Raw genomic sequence first — 16,574 nt, 5'->3', positions numbered from 1 at the left:
CACGGTTTGCAGAGGGGTCTCCAGTCTGTTACTCCTCCTTCCTTCCCCTTTCTCTGACTGTGGGATCCACATGGTCACCTCCATCTTATTCAGCTCCTATACCTCCTTCCAAGCACTTCAAATTTCCATCCTTAAATAGCGATGGCAGAGGTGCCAGATTAGCCCAGCTGGGCTGCAGGTGGGTCAGAACCCAAGAGCTGGGGGAAAGCCCAAGATCTCTTTACCGGGCCTGTACTGCAACCCGCTCCCCATTACCAAGCAAAAGCGGTTCCTCACAAACCCACGACAGCTATTGTAGATATATATGCAACATCATCAAAAGTACAATAAATTACTAGTTTATGTATTGTTCTGCAATGCAAATTAGCAAAATACAATTATGGCATGTAGGAAAATTTACAAAGGCACAGAGAAAAATGCTGACACCTACTTGTACCACACAGTAACTCTTCAATTACCAGAGTACTTTTTAGTTTTCGTAACTGTTATGCTAGTTTCACTTCCAGTTGTTCCAAGTTCCTTTTCTTAACACGCACTGTTGAGTGACATGAAAGCTATGCCAGACAGATGCCAGAAATACTGCAGAGGTCCAGGCTCCACAACATGCTTTTCTTAAGCACATCCCAGAAGAGGCATGGGGCGGCTCTACGGATCTGTGGGTGACAGAGCTGGCACCTCAGCCATCAGCCGTGCCCATGGGCTGAAAGGGCATCTGTTGTCACTCCTGGTCTTCATTTCTCCAAGTGGCTAGTACCTGATGGGGCGGAAGGGCAGGGGGCAGTGAGCCGACCGCAGCAGGCAGTGGTCTGCGGCCAAATCCTGATCAGGGCAGCAGGGACTGCCTTAAAGCCAGGCCCCGCCAGGGAAAGGTGCGCGGGCTCGTTCGCCTCTCGGTACGTGAGCAACGCAGGCCTCTTCGACACAGAAGGTCACGAATTCGCCGGCAGAGTGCGGCCCCGCTGGTCGGGGCGGGCAGCTGCCGGCAGAGGGGGCGGGGCAGCGGCAGCCCGGGGCCTGCGGCGGTGGCGGCGGAACGCAGCGGCAGGCACAGGTTGCGGGGGGCCGGTTTGAGGCGGGCACAGCGCGTCGCGGAGCGGCGGGGAGCCGCGGTGCCGGCATGCCGGAGCTGGCGCCCGGGCCCAATATGGAGTGCGATATCTTGGACGCTCTGGAGGCTTTGGGGTAATCGGGCAGCTGTGCCTCAGTGGCCGTGCGCCTAGCCGGGACCCTTCGCCGCGGGTGGGAGGCCGGGCCGGAGGCGGGGGCCGAAGGGAGCGGAGCGCGACGCCGGCCGCGGCGAGCAGGGATGGCGGAGGGACAGGCCCCGCGTTCCGGCGGGGGCCGGAGGAGGCCCGACGGCGGCTGGGTCTGGGCTTCCTGCGGGGCCACGGCCGCGGCCTTGGGCTGGCTTTGCTTGGAGTAGAGGGAAGGCCCAGGAAGTGTAGATCTGCTTGAGGCTCTTCAGAGGGACCTGGGCCGAGGCCAATTGTATGAGGTTCAACAAGGCCAAGTGCCGGGTCCTGCACTTGTGCCACAACAACCCCGTGCAATGCTACAGCGCTGGAAAGCTGCACAGAGGAAAAAGACCTGGGGATGTTAATCAACAGCCAGCTGAATATGAGCCAGCAGTGTGCCCAGGTGGCCAAGAAGGCCAGTGGCATCCTGGCTTGAATCAGAATAGTATGACCAGCAGGACCAGGGCAGTGATTGTACTCCTGTACTCGACACTGATGAGGCTTCATCTCAAATACTGTGTTCAGTTGTGGGGCCCTCACTGCAAGGACATTGAGGTGCTGGAGTGTGCCCAGAGACAGGCACAAAAGCTAGGGAAGGGTCTGGAGAATGAGTCTGCTGAGGAGCACCTGAGGGAGCTGGGGTTGTTTAGTTGGGAGAAGAGGAAGTTGAGGGGAGACGTGATCACTTTCTACAACTACCTGAAAGGAAGGACAAGAAGAAATGTGCTCAAGTTGCTCTAGGGGAGGTTTAGATGGGAGATTAGAATAAATTTTTTTTTTCCTGAGAGGGTTAAACACTGGCAGAGGCTGCCCAGGGAGGTGGTGAAGTCACAATCCCTGGACATATTTAAAAGACACGTAGATGAGGTGCTGAGGGGCATGGTTTAGTGATGGGCTTGGCAGGGTGAGGTTAGTGGTTGGACTTGATGATCTTAAAGGTCTTTCCGGCTGAAATAATTCTCTAATTTTATGATAAGTGGCTGCATGGTGTTGGGTTACACTGGAGCAGTCAAGGGGACTGGGCTAGGTGACTGGCTTAGCAGCACCTCAGTATGAGCCTTCATGTCTCCCCCCCAGCCAGGCTGTCTGCCTGATTCTTTCATTCCCACCTGTTAACCTTCTGCAAAGATATAACAGAACAGAAGCAATGTAAAATGTAGTTTAAGTTTTAGTTATCTTCTTGTCAGTACTCTGGGGCAGTGCATTGTTAATGTTGGAAGGAAATTTGTTTGATTAAACGCTTGAATTAATGCTTGAATTCTTTATTTAGAATGTATCAGGATGTGAAATTCTCGTTTTGTGTGCACATGTGATATATGAAATGTCTGCCTCCTGTTTTCTGACAAACTATTTTGCTGATAAATTACCACTTTGTTAAAAAAAATCTGAATTAACAAAAGGAACTTGCAAAGATCAATTTCTTTCAGTGTGGTTTCTAACCAGCTTATAGTAGAATGATTTTTAAATGTGGATATTTTGTGCTAAACTTGCTTCTTATCACTAGTGTTTATCTGTGCAGGTACACGGGACCACTGTTGGAGGAGGAAGCACTGAAGAAGGCAGCAGAAAGTGGATTGTCTTCACCAGAATTTTCTGAGCTTTGCATTTGGTTAGGTTCCCAAATAAAATCACTGTGTAATATGGAAGAAAGCATCACGTCCACAGATGGTATATGAATGTTATTTTATAAAGCAATTTGGTATTTGTTCAGTAGATTTAGACCCATGTTGTTCAGATAATAGTGAAATTACAGCATTAAAGTTCAGAATATAGCTGAAAGGTAGCCAAACTGGGGCTGATGTTTGTATGTGTGTGTGTGTCTCTTAGATTAAGGTCTTGTCTTATGAAGATTCTTTCAAAAGAAAAAAAAAAAGTTGGTTTGGGTTTTTTTTCCACATCTACATAAATATAAGAAGTACATTCATACGTCCTATGAGTGATTGTTGCACATAATCATAATTGGATGGCTTAAATTCCAGTGCCTGGTATTTTCAGCTATCTGGTCTAATGCAGCGTTCCATTCAGCAGAGTGGAAACAAGGTGCTCGTTAGCACTACCTTATTCTTTGTCATGAGTGTGGAACTTGAATAAGATATTATACTGCTTCCATTTTCCCCCCAAAAGTAGTAAAACTGAAAACAACCATTGAAAATAATGGGCTCACAACTCGTGTGACTTATTCATTAGTAAATTAATTACATCAATATGCTGGTTTGTGCCATGAGCTGTTCACTTCAGTGACGTTCGTTTGCGCTCATGTCTACAAAGACTGCTGTAGCGTCACCTTCTTGTTCAAGGCACGAGCACAATATTGCTGTAGCTATTAAGTAGCTTGTCTGCTTGTATATAGGACTTCTTTCAGAAGAAGGAAAATGTTACTACCGTGATAGATGGTAAATCTTTGGGCTGTTGAAATCTGCAATTTAAATGTCTAATTTAAGAAGACTGGCTTACAGATTGATGTTTCTGTAAAAAGCCCTCCGCTTTGCGTTTATTTATTCCCATAGGTAATAAAGATATAGAGAGCTTCCAGCTTGAGATTAGTGGATTTCTGAGAGAAATGGCTTGTCCATATACATCGCTTATATCTGGAGACATCAAGGACAGATTAAGAGCGAAAGAAGATTGTCTTAAACTTCTCTGTAAGTTATAACCATTTTCCTCATTTATTGTTTTAGAATGGTACAGGTTGGAAGGGATCTTTAGAGATCATCTAGTCCAACCTCCCTAGAAGCAGGGTCACCTAGATCAGGTCACATAGGAACACATCCAGGCAGGTCTTGAAGACCTCCAAGGAAGGAAACTTCACAACCCCTCTGGGCAGCCTGTGCCACTGCTCTGTTACCCTCACAGTGAAAACAGTATTATACAGTATTTTACATGCATGCTCTATTCTCATTGTACAGTTCACATTAAGTACTTCTTTATGTGTATTTAAGTATATGTGTGCAATCATTGCAACCAAGCTGAGTGTACATCAGCTCACTTGTGCAGAAGTGGAAATAGAAAACTGTTTTAGTAGAAACTGAAATTTCTTTGTCAAGTATGGTTCAACCTGCTGAGGCTTCCTGATCCTTCTCTTGAGCTAGTTCCAGCTCAGCTGAAATTGAGACCTTGCTTCCCTTGCTTCTGAGAGGTTTCTGGGCAGCTTAAAAGAAAATGCTACGTGATTTGAAGGTGTGGAAAGCCGATTCAGTGAGGCAAACCCTAGATTTAAGCAGCAGGAAATAGCATGATAACGTGAAAGCTGCCAAGGAACTAAAGATCTGGTGGCATAAGTGGGTTAAGCAGTTAAATGTGATGTGTAGAGTGAAGGTAGAAAGTCAGGAGTTAGTTCAATGACTAACTCATTTCATCAAGTAAAGGATGGGAAACTGATACTGACTGCCCAGGAGTGAACTAAGAAACCATTTCCCTTTTGTCATAGCCTTATTAATATATATATATTGTATTTTTATGTGAGAATGTGGGTGTGGAATAATTCAAATGTCTAACTCTGCCATTATGACACTCTTCTCTCTAGTATTTCTAAGTACAGAACTTCAGGCTTTGAAGATATTGCACAGCAAGAAAACAAAGGGCTCTCACCTGGAAAAGCACAATGAAATTTATCAGGAAGTGCAAGCTATTTGCAATGCACTGGGCCTGCCAAACTCCTCATCTTGTGATATTGCTCCTTTGTTAATCCATGTGGAAGAAAAGGTATGGACTTTTATGGATGATCTCTCAGTTGTTAAACTGTAAGCCTTTCTCTTAAGAGTTAGAGGCCCAACAGTCTAATCCATAAAAACCCTGTGTAAGAAGTGCAAAGGAGTGTTAATTCTGAAAGCCAGCTTAGTGGTTTTGTTATGAGATGAAGTGCTTCAGCATTTCCCTGGGGATATGAGGTACCTGGTGAGGAATAACTTGCCGTGCAGATTTAAGATATGAGTTGAAGTAACATAGTTTTCCTGTTACCCATTCAGATGTGCTGCAGCATGCAGAAGCCTTTGAGTGATAACTGGTTGTGCATTTAAGTACTCGTAGTCATTTCTGGGATGTGTTTAAATTTAATATCCAAACCTTAAACTTTTGCTTTTTAGTCGATTAATTTCTTAATTGCAAGTATTGATTTGTTGTTGCCATTTCCTTATAGTTTCAGAAGAGGGTGTGTTACTAACAGCCAGGGAATGAACCAACCTAAACCTTATTCAGCAGAATAGTTCTTTCAGTTGTGTCCCAGTAGTTTCTAACTCATTTCACCAATGTGATCCTTAATTTTCCTCACTGCAGATGTAAGGCTTGTTGGGTAGAATTTATCTACTCTCTTAGGCAGCTAAAAGATTTTCTCTTTGTTACTCCCTAGTACTTGGGGAGAGGGCGGGTGACTGATCCCCTTTAAGAATTATGGAAGACACATGGAATGAATATTCCTCTGCTGCTGAGTTTAACAAATTTACATGATTGTGCTGCTTTTTTTCTTCCTTCTCCTGTCATTGGCCAGCGGGCAGTTGAACATTCAGTGGTTTTGGGGAGAGGGCCTGTTATTTACATGGTTTTCTTACATCTATACATCTCTAGTGTGACAAGACAGAATCTTTTATAGATTCATATATAAAAAGCAGCAGCCAGGTGATGGTGAAATGCCTGTTCCTGCAGTATTAACTGTGCTTGATCTATTCAGTTCTAACAAAATCTTCATATCTAGTCTCTCCATTAAATATTTTTGAAAGGATGAATAAATACTTCTGGCAATATTTTCTGAGGATGAGAATGTCAGAATTCTAACTAATAACTGATTGAAACTTGTGTAGTACTCTCTCTGTCTTTGTGGGTAATAGTTTTGCTTACATCCATGCAGGTTTGTAGGCTGCAGCTATGGGCAGCGGCCTTCCTTGCTTACTTCCCTTCTTTGCTTCTTGGGTTTAGTTTCATCCCATGTTAAGGGATAGTTAGTTCTACAATTGCAGCACAGCAGGAACAGACCTGGTGGACCATATCCTTCATGCACTTATGGACAGTCTAGAAAGTTTTCTTTGGATCATTAGACTCATGATATCGGCCACATTTTGCAAGATTTCCTTTCAGATAGGATCACAGGCTTGAATTGGTGTGTAGGGCTGATTTGTGATGTTTTTTTGGTTTCTCAGTTCCACAATGTTTATATCACTTATTCTCGGTTCAGATGGTAGAAAGGCAGCAAATTAATAGTGTAATTTGTTCTATGTGTGTTTCATTCCTTACAGACAAAGTTGGGATTTCCTGCCTCTCAGGAGATTTTGTAGAAATTCTACTGTATGTTTCCTTGTCCTTCATTCCTCACTGCAGTACAGAACAGATTCAGAGTTATTTTGATACAGTATGTAGTTAGACACCTACATTTGTAGATGTCGCTGTGTTAGAATGGTGATACCACTAACTGGAATTGACTTTCTAAACATTGTTTTTTTCCAGTGTCATTTGTTACCTTTTTTTTTTTTTATATATTTCCATAAAGATTCTCTTGAAATAAATTTCTTTTCCAAGTATTTTGTTGCTTCTGATTTAATTAGGTTCTGTGTAAATTTTCGCTGTCAATTTTTAGTATTCTACTATGTAATTTTTGTTAACAGCTTAAATACTAATTTTTGTTTACTTTGCAAATGTATCTGCAGCATTTCAATATGTCTACTCTTATCTCTGTCTAGCGTCTTCAGCATTGTCAGTAGCTGTGGGAATAGTTCTGAGGATAGTTTGGCTGTGCAGCAGCAGTCTACCAAAGGGACAGCTCACACATTGTGTTTTGGTACGGAACGTTAGAACATTGATTGTTTTTAATGATTTGTCAGTGTATATAAAAGACTAGTATAAAATCAGGATTGCTTTCTTCATTCAAACTATGAGTTTTACAATAGCTTACACTTTTGAATATACAATCATAAGAAGTACCTTTTAAATTTGCATCTCCTGTAATATACTGGGGCAGTGGTGGTCAACATACATAAGAAAATGTGAGATATGAGTTGACAGTATTACAACCTCCTACTACTAAATATCTTTTATTCTACAGCACTGAAAAACTAATAGTAATTTTTAAGTTGTTTTAAGAAGCTGTTCCCTAGTAAAGCATATTTACAAAGGAAAACTCTGGGAGGCATTCTGAAATGTACCAAAAACCCTAGAAAATCGAAATGAGCAATGATAAAAGAGTCTAAAAAGTTTCTGCTGGTGTTGAGCTTTGTAACTCCTGTTCCCATCTGGCTTTTTTCCAGTCAAGATAGTATCAATTTCACACCTAATTGAAGTAACTTTTTAATACTTTTTTATTTGAAACAATACAATATTGTTCAAATATTGTTAATACAATATTATTTTAAAAACTTCTATTTTTTTTTCCCTACGTTATTTGTTTTCTAATATGTGAAACAATTCCCTAATAGTAGGGAATGAAAAGAAGCTATAAAGGGTTACTGAAGAAATTATATAAAAGAAAATAACACTTAAGTGCAATATGAGAAGAATATCTGTAAATATTTGGGAATACTTTCTAGAATTTAGTCATATTGAAGTTAATGTGTTGCTTTTAACCATTAATGTTTAATAATGAGGCATGTACATTAAGTAGCCATGTAGTTGCAGGGAGCAAGATTAATGAGTTGTCCCGTTCAACAGGCATAAAGGTCAAACAAAAATGTCTGTACAGTTAGACAAATACTGAAATTAAAATGATTGGCAGGTAAATGGAAGAGAGGCAGAGGATGGCTTAAAAATACTTTGTGCTTGAAATTTCAAGTGATACTTCTGCAGTTGCCCGGTACACTTCATGGCTAGTGTACTGCACAACTATTCCTTCCTGACAGTGTTGATAGTTTAGCTTAGAATAGGAAAATGACACCTCTCCCTACATCAGGTTTTTTCAAAATCTTACTATGTACATAAAAAGTATTGCTCTGTTTTGACAGAGAGTAAAGATAATTAATACATGTATATGGAACATAGTAGTGAAATGTGAGCTAAAATTTTTTAAAGGAGTTGTAAAACATGAGAAGTGTCATATTTAATACATAAAGATGCTTTATTTAGTAACTAAGGGATAACTGTATATTTTTATACAGCAGAGTTTGAAGTAAATAAATAATTTGTCTTATCCAATGACTGATACATTTGTAAACTATTTCTAGAGAGTGTGGAAAATGCCAGAGCAACCCCACAAATATTAAAAGTTACCAAGATCACCAATTACACAGTATGTCACATAGTCAACTATATTCATCTCCATCTAGCTTTCAATGATATGGTTTGCTGTTTACAGCTCTGTGTGTGTGACAACTTTAGGATGATTTGGTTGTTAAAGTGCATTCTGCATCTCTCTGACTGTGTTTTCACTGCTCTTTTACCCGGGTGTTGCTTTTGATATTGTTCCCACTTACACATACAGAATGCTTTCTGGGTTTTGGTGGTGTTTTTTAAACTCTTGCTTATCCTTCTTAGTCTAGGGCAACTATTGTGGGATGTAGCATAGATTCTCACATCAGTTTTATTCTTGTCCTTGAGCAGACAAGTGTATGTCAAAGCTCTTGTGCTTATAGCCCTGTAATCACTCAAAGCTGAAAAAGTATTCTGCAACTGTAAGGTATAGCTGAGATTGTGCCCACAGAGTCCTGTTAATGGAAGTGAGGGACTAAAGCAGAGGTTCAGTAATGTGCGTGTGACTTTACAGTGTCACACGTGTCACAAACATGAACAGAGATGACTTAATCAGTGAAAAGGTTCCTCCTTAAATGGTTCTTTCTTAAATGTTCCTTGATTAATAAACCTGTCACTGGATAAAATTACGTACATATTCTCTTTAACGTGGAAAGAAAAGGTCATAGAAATTTGGGGGCAGTTTCCCAGTCAGTAAAAGGTTGTTTCGTTTAGCTGATCATTTCTTCTAGTTCTGATTTTCACTGATTCTCTTCCTTCATTCTTCAGTTTATGGAAATCAGGAGTACTCAGTGCTGGGTTAGGTCTTTTAATTGTGATGCACTTATGAGAGTCATACATTCTGCCATCACATGCTATTGTATTTACCTCTTAGCTATCATTGCAGCTGCAAACTTGCAATAATTACAGTCTCTACATAGTATTCAGCATCACTGGCTTCTGGCCTTTTTCACTGTATAGCTACAAATTACATTGAAGATTTGTTTTGGTTTTGTTGTGTTGTTTTTTTCGAGCAGCCAAGTCTCACTTTGAAATACTTCCATCAACTTGTTAGAACCTCTGAGGTTGTATTTCTGACCTCTTGCCTAATATAAGTTTTAGTTCATCAGATGTTTATTCCTTCATCTTGTATTGATCTTGTATTGATTACTAGCTTTAGGTTTTCATTCTTCTACATTTGAGTTTGAAGTAGATTGTGTACACGCCTCACTGAAATCAAGTCAAGTTGGCAACATTTCAAAGACAGACAAATCAGACAACCCTGTTGGGCTTTCTGTAAAACAAAATTAAAGTCTGCAAAGAAGCAAAAATTAGGGAAAGAGAAGTGTAGGGATCAGTAGGGTATGTGGAACTAAACTTTCACCCCTTATTGTTACCTCTTTTTTGATATGGATGGAGTATACTAGCAGGGTATATTACTAATTAGATGGCTACTTTTCAGATACTGTTAGACTGTCTCTTCTGCTGGAAATTTCAAGTTTTTAACTTGTCACAGTGCTGCCCAAAGGTGATGTAAAAAGAACAAAACACACACCTTGGTTTTCACCAAAAAATTGAGATTGGACTCTTTCCTTGGTATATGCAAAAGAGGGGAAAAGGCAATAATTCCCCAAACCCTGAAATGCAGGAGTTGATTTATCAAGTATTCCTTTTCTGTCCCCTAGATTTTTTTTTTCCATGATGAACACTGGAGATGGTAGTTCTGTAGTATGTAGAGCTCAAAACTCACAAAATGAACTGAGCTCATGCTGGAAGAGTGAGCTTTGAACGATACCTTTCAGATAAATTTAATGGAAATGCCTGTGTGCCTACATATATATGACATATATATATACACATACATTATGTATATTGTATATTTTATATATATACAAAATATTTACACATTATCTTTTATATATGTGTGTGTGTGTGTATATATATATATACACACATATAAAAACCCCTGCAAATGTATCTAGTGGTTGTCCTCAGCTGCAGGTTTTTCTGTAGATTATGCACTACTTTAATCGTTCCCTTTGACAATGTAAAAGAAAATTAACTCTAGTTTTCATCTTACTTGACTTGGTTCCCCATAATTATTTACAAAAGCAAAGGAAGATGCAATTCTTTCCATCAACGTGTGTGTAAAACTTGCAGGAACAATAATATGCATGCAGTCTATTCCAGCTGCAAAATCAGTAAAGTTCTGTACAGGTGCTATGGGTGTTCATGACAATGATTTTAGAAGAACCATGCCAAAGCAAGTTCCTTCAGGAAAAGGAGGTGGATACTTCTTGTAGTGGGAGAGTAAAAAGGCATTGGAGTTGGGAAGGCAGAAAGATTATTGAGGGTAAAAACAAAGGCAAGAGGTATAAGCAAGGCTGATCTGAAGTGAATGCCAAAGTCTTAAAACATGATGTTAAGTGGAACCAATTCTAAGATTAGAAGAAAATTAGAATGACTGCATAGCTATCATATCTCCTGCCTTTCACCCTGACACCCATCACTAGGGTTGTGTAGTCAACTCTAGCATTTGGCAGCAAAGTCCCTACTTCCAGTTGTTACATTTCCTTAGTTGTAGTTAAAACACTTAATAATAAATAAAATGAGTAATTTCACTGGTCCTGCTGCCTGTACGCACTCAATAAATTTGCTGTGTAGATACCATTATTTTATAATCAGGAGAAGTGGTGTGCTATCATAGGTTTTTGTACAGAGGTTGGTCATGTAGTAGGGGTATTGAGGAAATGTTACGATAAGCTGGAAGATTCACATCTGTTTTTCTGTGTCTGCTGGTTTTGATCTTACAAGTAGCAAATAGTGATTGCTGCAAATTGTGCTGAAATAAATGTAAATTTGTGTGCTGAGAAGAAGTATGTGTTTCATTTCAGATAAAGGACATTCTCTCAAAAGTTCAAAATAACCACGTGGGGAAATCGCTGCTAACAAAACCTCTGAATTCTGACCAAGTGGTAAAAAAAAGTCTCTTTTTTTTTTTTCTTCCCCTGTATTTAGCAGGATGGTCAAAAGGAATGTATGTAGCTTTGTGTGACTTTGCCCATTTTACAGTCACTGTTCTGTTGCTAAATACTAGTGCTTTGATTGCAAAACAGTAACAATGCTAACCAAGTACTTCTAGAATTGATATTATAAAGCACTTTGTGTTGCTTCATCCAATTATTAACTTTCAAAATATCTTCTATACGCATACTGCTGTAGCACTACACAGATCCACCCTTAATTTTATGTAGTTCATAGCAGTCACCTGGGAATAGACATCTCTGTTGCTAAATGGGGTTAATTTTAAATTAACTTGACTAACTTTATAGATTTTAGTGTTTGGATTTTTTTTTCTTGTAACACTGCAGGAAAGATTGGAAAAAATCAATGATGCTCTTCGCAGTGAGTACGAATGTCGTCGCCGTATGTTAATGAAGAGGCTCGATGTGACAGTACAGTCTTTTGGCTGGTCAGATAGAGCTAAGGTGAGTTGCTGTATCTTTTGCTTCCTATAGGTGGGAGTCTGCTACAATTCCCCAGGTCTCGTACGGCATATACATATTGTGTAAATACACTTCCATTACTTCTGGCTTCTTTCTGGTTTCCAAGTCCTAGGTAAAGGATTAGGGGAAGGATTTGACCAGATGGCACAGTCTATCCTTTGTGACTGTTTATAGCTTCACAGTTACAAATTCTAGCATTCTCTGTTGGGGTTTCTTACTTTTAATAAGTTCACATCTCTCCTTCTTCTTTCATATATCCACCCCCGTCCAATCAAGTGAATTAGGAGAGAACCCTGGTATTTATCATGAGGATGCAAAAGGGCAAGGATAGGGAGACAAAATAGAAAAAGTTTATCATTTGATGAATATGCACATGGGAAGCTAGAGAAAGATTTTTTTTTTTTTTTTGCTCATGAGCAGCAAGATAAGCTTTCCTTCCAAAGGTTTGTGTAGAAAGTTTAAGGTCCGTAAGTTTTAAAACTTTGAGAGCCTACTGAAAGTACAAATTGTTCCAAGTCTTGGTGTCATAACTTGTTGTTGACACTTGCAGACAGATGGGTTTCATGAAGCTTACTTAAGTATCACTGGAAGACATCAGTGTAGAGGCTGCTGGGCTGCTTTGGAATGGTTCACTATTTAATTTCTGTAGGGGTTGAGAATGCTTTTGTGCTGCAAGAAAGGAAAAACAGGGCATTTAGCTCACAGAAGCCAGGAGATATCCCTAGGTGCATAACTTCCTTACAGCTGTACTAATTAATACAATTATATATTTTGAAATTTGAGCTGTGTTTTATCTGAACCTGGAAGTTCAGATTTATAAGAGCTTGTAGATGTTCCCTGGAAGTGTATTTATTTTTTCTTTTTTGTTAAACAAATTAAACATCAAAGCTTATTTGGAAAAAATCTTCTCCCCTTCTCAGTCTCACTTTTTCATGGCTTGAACAAGAGTTTTGCTGCATTGGTACGTTTTAACTTTTTTCCACAAATTGACCTTACTTTGAAGCAGCTCTGTCTTCATTATATTTAGAAGTGATCTGTTAAATATGGCTATGTAAACCTCTTCAGAGAGAAATTTGGTCTTTTAGTCTTTAGGTATGTTGGAAACCACCAAAGAATATTTGATGCCAGTGGATTGGAGAGTTTCTTTTGTAATGGTGCTAAATTTCAGCATCAATTAAACATAATCGGCAGCATTTTTTTGTACAGTAGCTCCATCAATATGAAGACAATTGGTAACAACTGGCAGTGTTTCTTAAGATAACCTACATTACACCCTGTGTCCAAATTGAAACTTCCTGAGGCCTGTAGGTGGTTTACAGTAAACATATGTGTGCTTTATGCCCACTGAGTTAAGTTGTGTTTGATTTTATCCTTTAGGTAAAAACGGATGACATAGCACGGATCTACCAGCCCAAGCGTTATGCCTTGTCTCCAAAGTCAACTGTTACATTAGCTCATCTTCTTGCTGCTCGAGAAGATCTGTCGAAGATTATAAGAACAAGTAGTGGATCAACACGGGAAAACACAGTCTGTGCCATCAACAAGGTACACTTTTTCGTTCTGGGATATGATAAAAGGACATGGGAGTTGACAGACATATGAAAAACAATTCTGAAATTATCAGTATATTATAAATGACAAACGTTCCTGTGGAATTGTAATTTTGCTGCAAAGTAAAATTATTTGGTTTGACTACAGTAGTAAATCAGTATTGTACTGCTTTCTTGTGTATGAGGAAAGCTGAAGCTAGTGAGTAATGACATTAGTTTCACCATTCAAATGGTGACTAAGACTGGTTTTATTAACTGTTTATTTTTCAAAAATGTTATGCCTCATTTAGATACCCTTAGTACATCTTGATCCCAAAGATTCTGAAAGTTCTTAATTCTTGTAGGATCTCAGAGAGATTTCCTTTTAAGAGACTTTAATTGGAAGTGCCTGGGACTCACCAGAGTACGTTAAAATTCATCACACAGAGAGTTTAGGAAATGCAAAATCAACAACAAAAAGACCTACTTGAATACCAGTTTGTTTCTCAGTGTTTCGTGTAAGTTTGTGCAGCGCAGTCTCCCTTTTTGTGCACTGACATCCACTGAAGTCAAGATCCCTTTTTTAAAAAAAAATTATTTTCTTACAAACGTTACTGCAGCTTGTTATCTCTTTTGTCCATTCCAGCTCTCTACCTAGTGTCAAGTCGTGTCAATCTGAGGCAACTGGTATTTCTCTTAGAGCTGCACATCATTTTGTCAATTTGTTTTTTGCCATCTGTTTAATTAGGTTTAAATTTAAACTTTGAAATCTAAGTAGAAGAGCTGCATCATAAGGAGTGTTTCCTATATGAACATATATTTTTATGATTGTCCATATACATTCTAAATATACAAATACTATAATTACACAATAAGTATATACTAATTAACTTTGTTTATTTCTATATGTATATAAATGAATACATAGTATATTTGTATAATTGTTAGATTAATAATATATAGTATTCATAAGATGAATTCTGTATATTGGTTATTGTAATACTAATATATCACATGTATTTTTCTCATAAAGATTTTATAAAAGTAGCATGAGCTAGCTAGTTGTAGTTATTTTAGTTTCATAGGTGGAAAATGGGGTCACTTTCAGAGTTCTCTTGTGTTGTGGCAAGTGACAAGGACAGGAAATAAGGATTCTGTTGTCAAGCTCCATAGCAAGGGGACCACGTTTCCTGTGGCAAGCAGGCATCACGTCTTTGAAAATAGGAGAAGAATCTTGTGTCCCTTTAAGTTATTGTTAATTTCTTTTTTTTAGCTAAGCATGACTTATTTTTCCATATAGGTTTTGATGGGGAGAGTACCTGACCGTGGAGGCAGACCAACAGAGATTGAACCACCCCCTCCCGAAATGCCTCCTTGGCAAAAAAGACAAGAAGGTGCTGGAAGAGGTGGCTGGGGAGGTGGTGGTGGAAGGGGCAACTGGGGGGGTGGAGGGGGTAGAGGAGGAGGTGGAGGTTTTGGAGGTGGGGGCTTCGGGGGTGGAGGTTTCAGAGGTGGTGGAAGAGGTGGAGGTGGCTTCCAAGGTGGCAGGGGAGGAGATTATGGCAGCAGGGGAGGCTATGGTGGTAGGGGAGGTTACGGTGATCCATACGGTGGAAGGGGAGGGGGAGGATACCGAAGATACTGAAATGCTGTTAATTATTGAGTAACTGGCAAAATATAGTGGTGGTGTTTACTGGTGTCAGGAATTTATATATGGTAACTTAGATTTAGGTTAGAATTACGTATGACCACATGAATCACTGCATTAGACCAACTGATGTTGTCATTGAATTTTTAGTTAACTGAACAGAACTTTTCTACTAAAATGTGATGACTAAACTCCTTGTTTTTCATACTGCTCATATGGTGTTTTTTATCATGTCATTTTATTTAAAATAAGCCTCAGAAAACTGAATAAAACTCTTTCTAAACAAAAACTATATTATTTAATGTTCAGACCTCTAATTATTGCATGTTGTATGTCCATTCCCCTGCTCCAAAATGCTGTGTAGAAAAAAAATAGGCCGAAGAACTAGATGGAAACACTTGAAAAAGAACCCAGAATGCTGCTTTCAGGTTTTTTTCTCTCCTTCGGGTTTCCATGTGGGGCATGAAATTAATTAAATGTCAAATATTAAATCCTAAGACTTTCTTCAAAATTACTCAATTAGGTTTCATATTCTTCCAGGACTTCACAAAGAAATAACATTCTGAATTTTCTACAGAAACTAATAAAATCAGGTTGTTTATATTTATGTGTTGATAAATATATCAGAGACTATTTGAAGGGCAGGACATTCTGTAAACTCAGAGTCATGGTGAGTTTTGATGGTGTCTATTTTCATTTTACCTGTTTTCCTTTGATTGGTGTTTCATAAAAATATTTTAAGATCAGATTGGGCAGGAAGCTTCTGCAGCCTTTGTGACTGGTAAGAGTTCATTTATATATTCCTTCTTGAGTCAGCCTTGAGACATAAAGGTTGAATGAGCTGAGCCTCTTAAGAAAGAACATACCTTTTTTTCCTCTCTGCCTGTCCTATGTTTAGAAATCACCAGCTGCCCAGCTAATAAGATGTCTCATTCAGCAGCAACCCCTCTTTAATGATTTCTCTCTTGCTTATTCTGCCCAACAATTGGTCTGATAAGCTGGAAAAAAACCTCTGTCTTGATACAGTCTGGGTGCCTTCTCCCTTCATAGTGTTACTCTAGCAGAAGGAATTGGCTTTCATACAGTTATTGCTGTAAATACATATAGAAAATAAGTAAATTTAAAGCTGTCCATTAAAGAAGACAGTTTTTGTTGTCTTTTAGATCTCTCCTGTTGTGAGGCTGCTTCTGAGTACGGAGGTGGAACAGAATGATGATGCCCAAGTATATACACGTGGCAGTATTTATCAAGGTCAGGTTACTGCAGAGAGATTCAGGAAGGTAGCTGATAAATCTGGGAGTGTCTGTTTATTTCATAGCACAGAAACTTTGAAGCACTTTGAGTATGTAGCCATAGGCTTAACTGCAGGTTGGACATTAGGATTTGGTTTTGATTTGATGTTCTGCAGTTACGAGTTCTTTCTGTACAAATTTCATTCAGGAACATATGTATCGTGTCTTGTTTCATAGGCAGATTTACTCATGAATGTAAACCTCAGTCAAATTCTCATCAA

General features: G+C 39.2%; 1 protein-coding gene across 1 annotated transcript; it reads left to right on the top strand.

The window, feature by feature from the left end:
- Positions 1–1,035: 1,035 nt before the first annotated feature.
- Positions 1,036–15,350, top strand: FAM98B (family with sequence similarity 98 member B). The gene is made up of 8 exons (XM_061998464.1): positions 1,036–1,182; positions 2,755–2,903; positions 3,743–3,877; positions 4,759–4,937; positions 11,273–11,353; positions 11,750–11,866; positions 13,262–13,429; positions 14,714–15,350. The coding sequence occupies exons 1-8, from the start codon at positions 1,118–1,120 to the stop codon at positions 15,056–15,058; spliced, it is 1,239 nt and encodes a 412-aa protein (XP_061854448.1). The 5' UTR covers positions 1,036–1,117; the 3' UTR covers positions 15,059–15,350.
- The last annotated feature ends 1,224 nt before the right edge of the window (positions 15,351–16,574 follow it).

This window comes from Colius striatus, chromosome 6, assembly GCF_028858725.1.
Source record: "Colius striatus isolate bColStr4 chromosome 6, bColStr4.1.hap1, whole genome shotgun sequence".
In the NCBI taxonomy this organism is placed as follows: Eukaryota; Metazoa; Chordata; class Aves; order Coliiformes; family Coliidae; genus Colius; species Colius striatus.
This window is presented reverse-complemented; position numbering and strand designations above follow the sequence as displayed.

Bases quoted from the DNA above. Each gene is read 5' to 3' on its own strand.
- FAM98B (XM_061998464.1), top strand. From the start codon at position 1,118: ATGCCGGAGCTGGCGCCCGGGCCCAATATGGAGTGCGATATCTTGGAC. The intron at 1,183-2,754 runs GTAATCGGGCAG...TTATCTGTGCAG, and splicing joins GACGCTCTGGAGGCTTTGGG to GTACACGGGACCACTGTTGG. The intron at 2,904-3,742 runs GTATATGAATGT...TTATTCCCATAG, and splicing joins AAGCATCACGTCCACAGATG to GTAATAAAGATATAGAGAGC.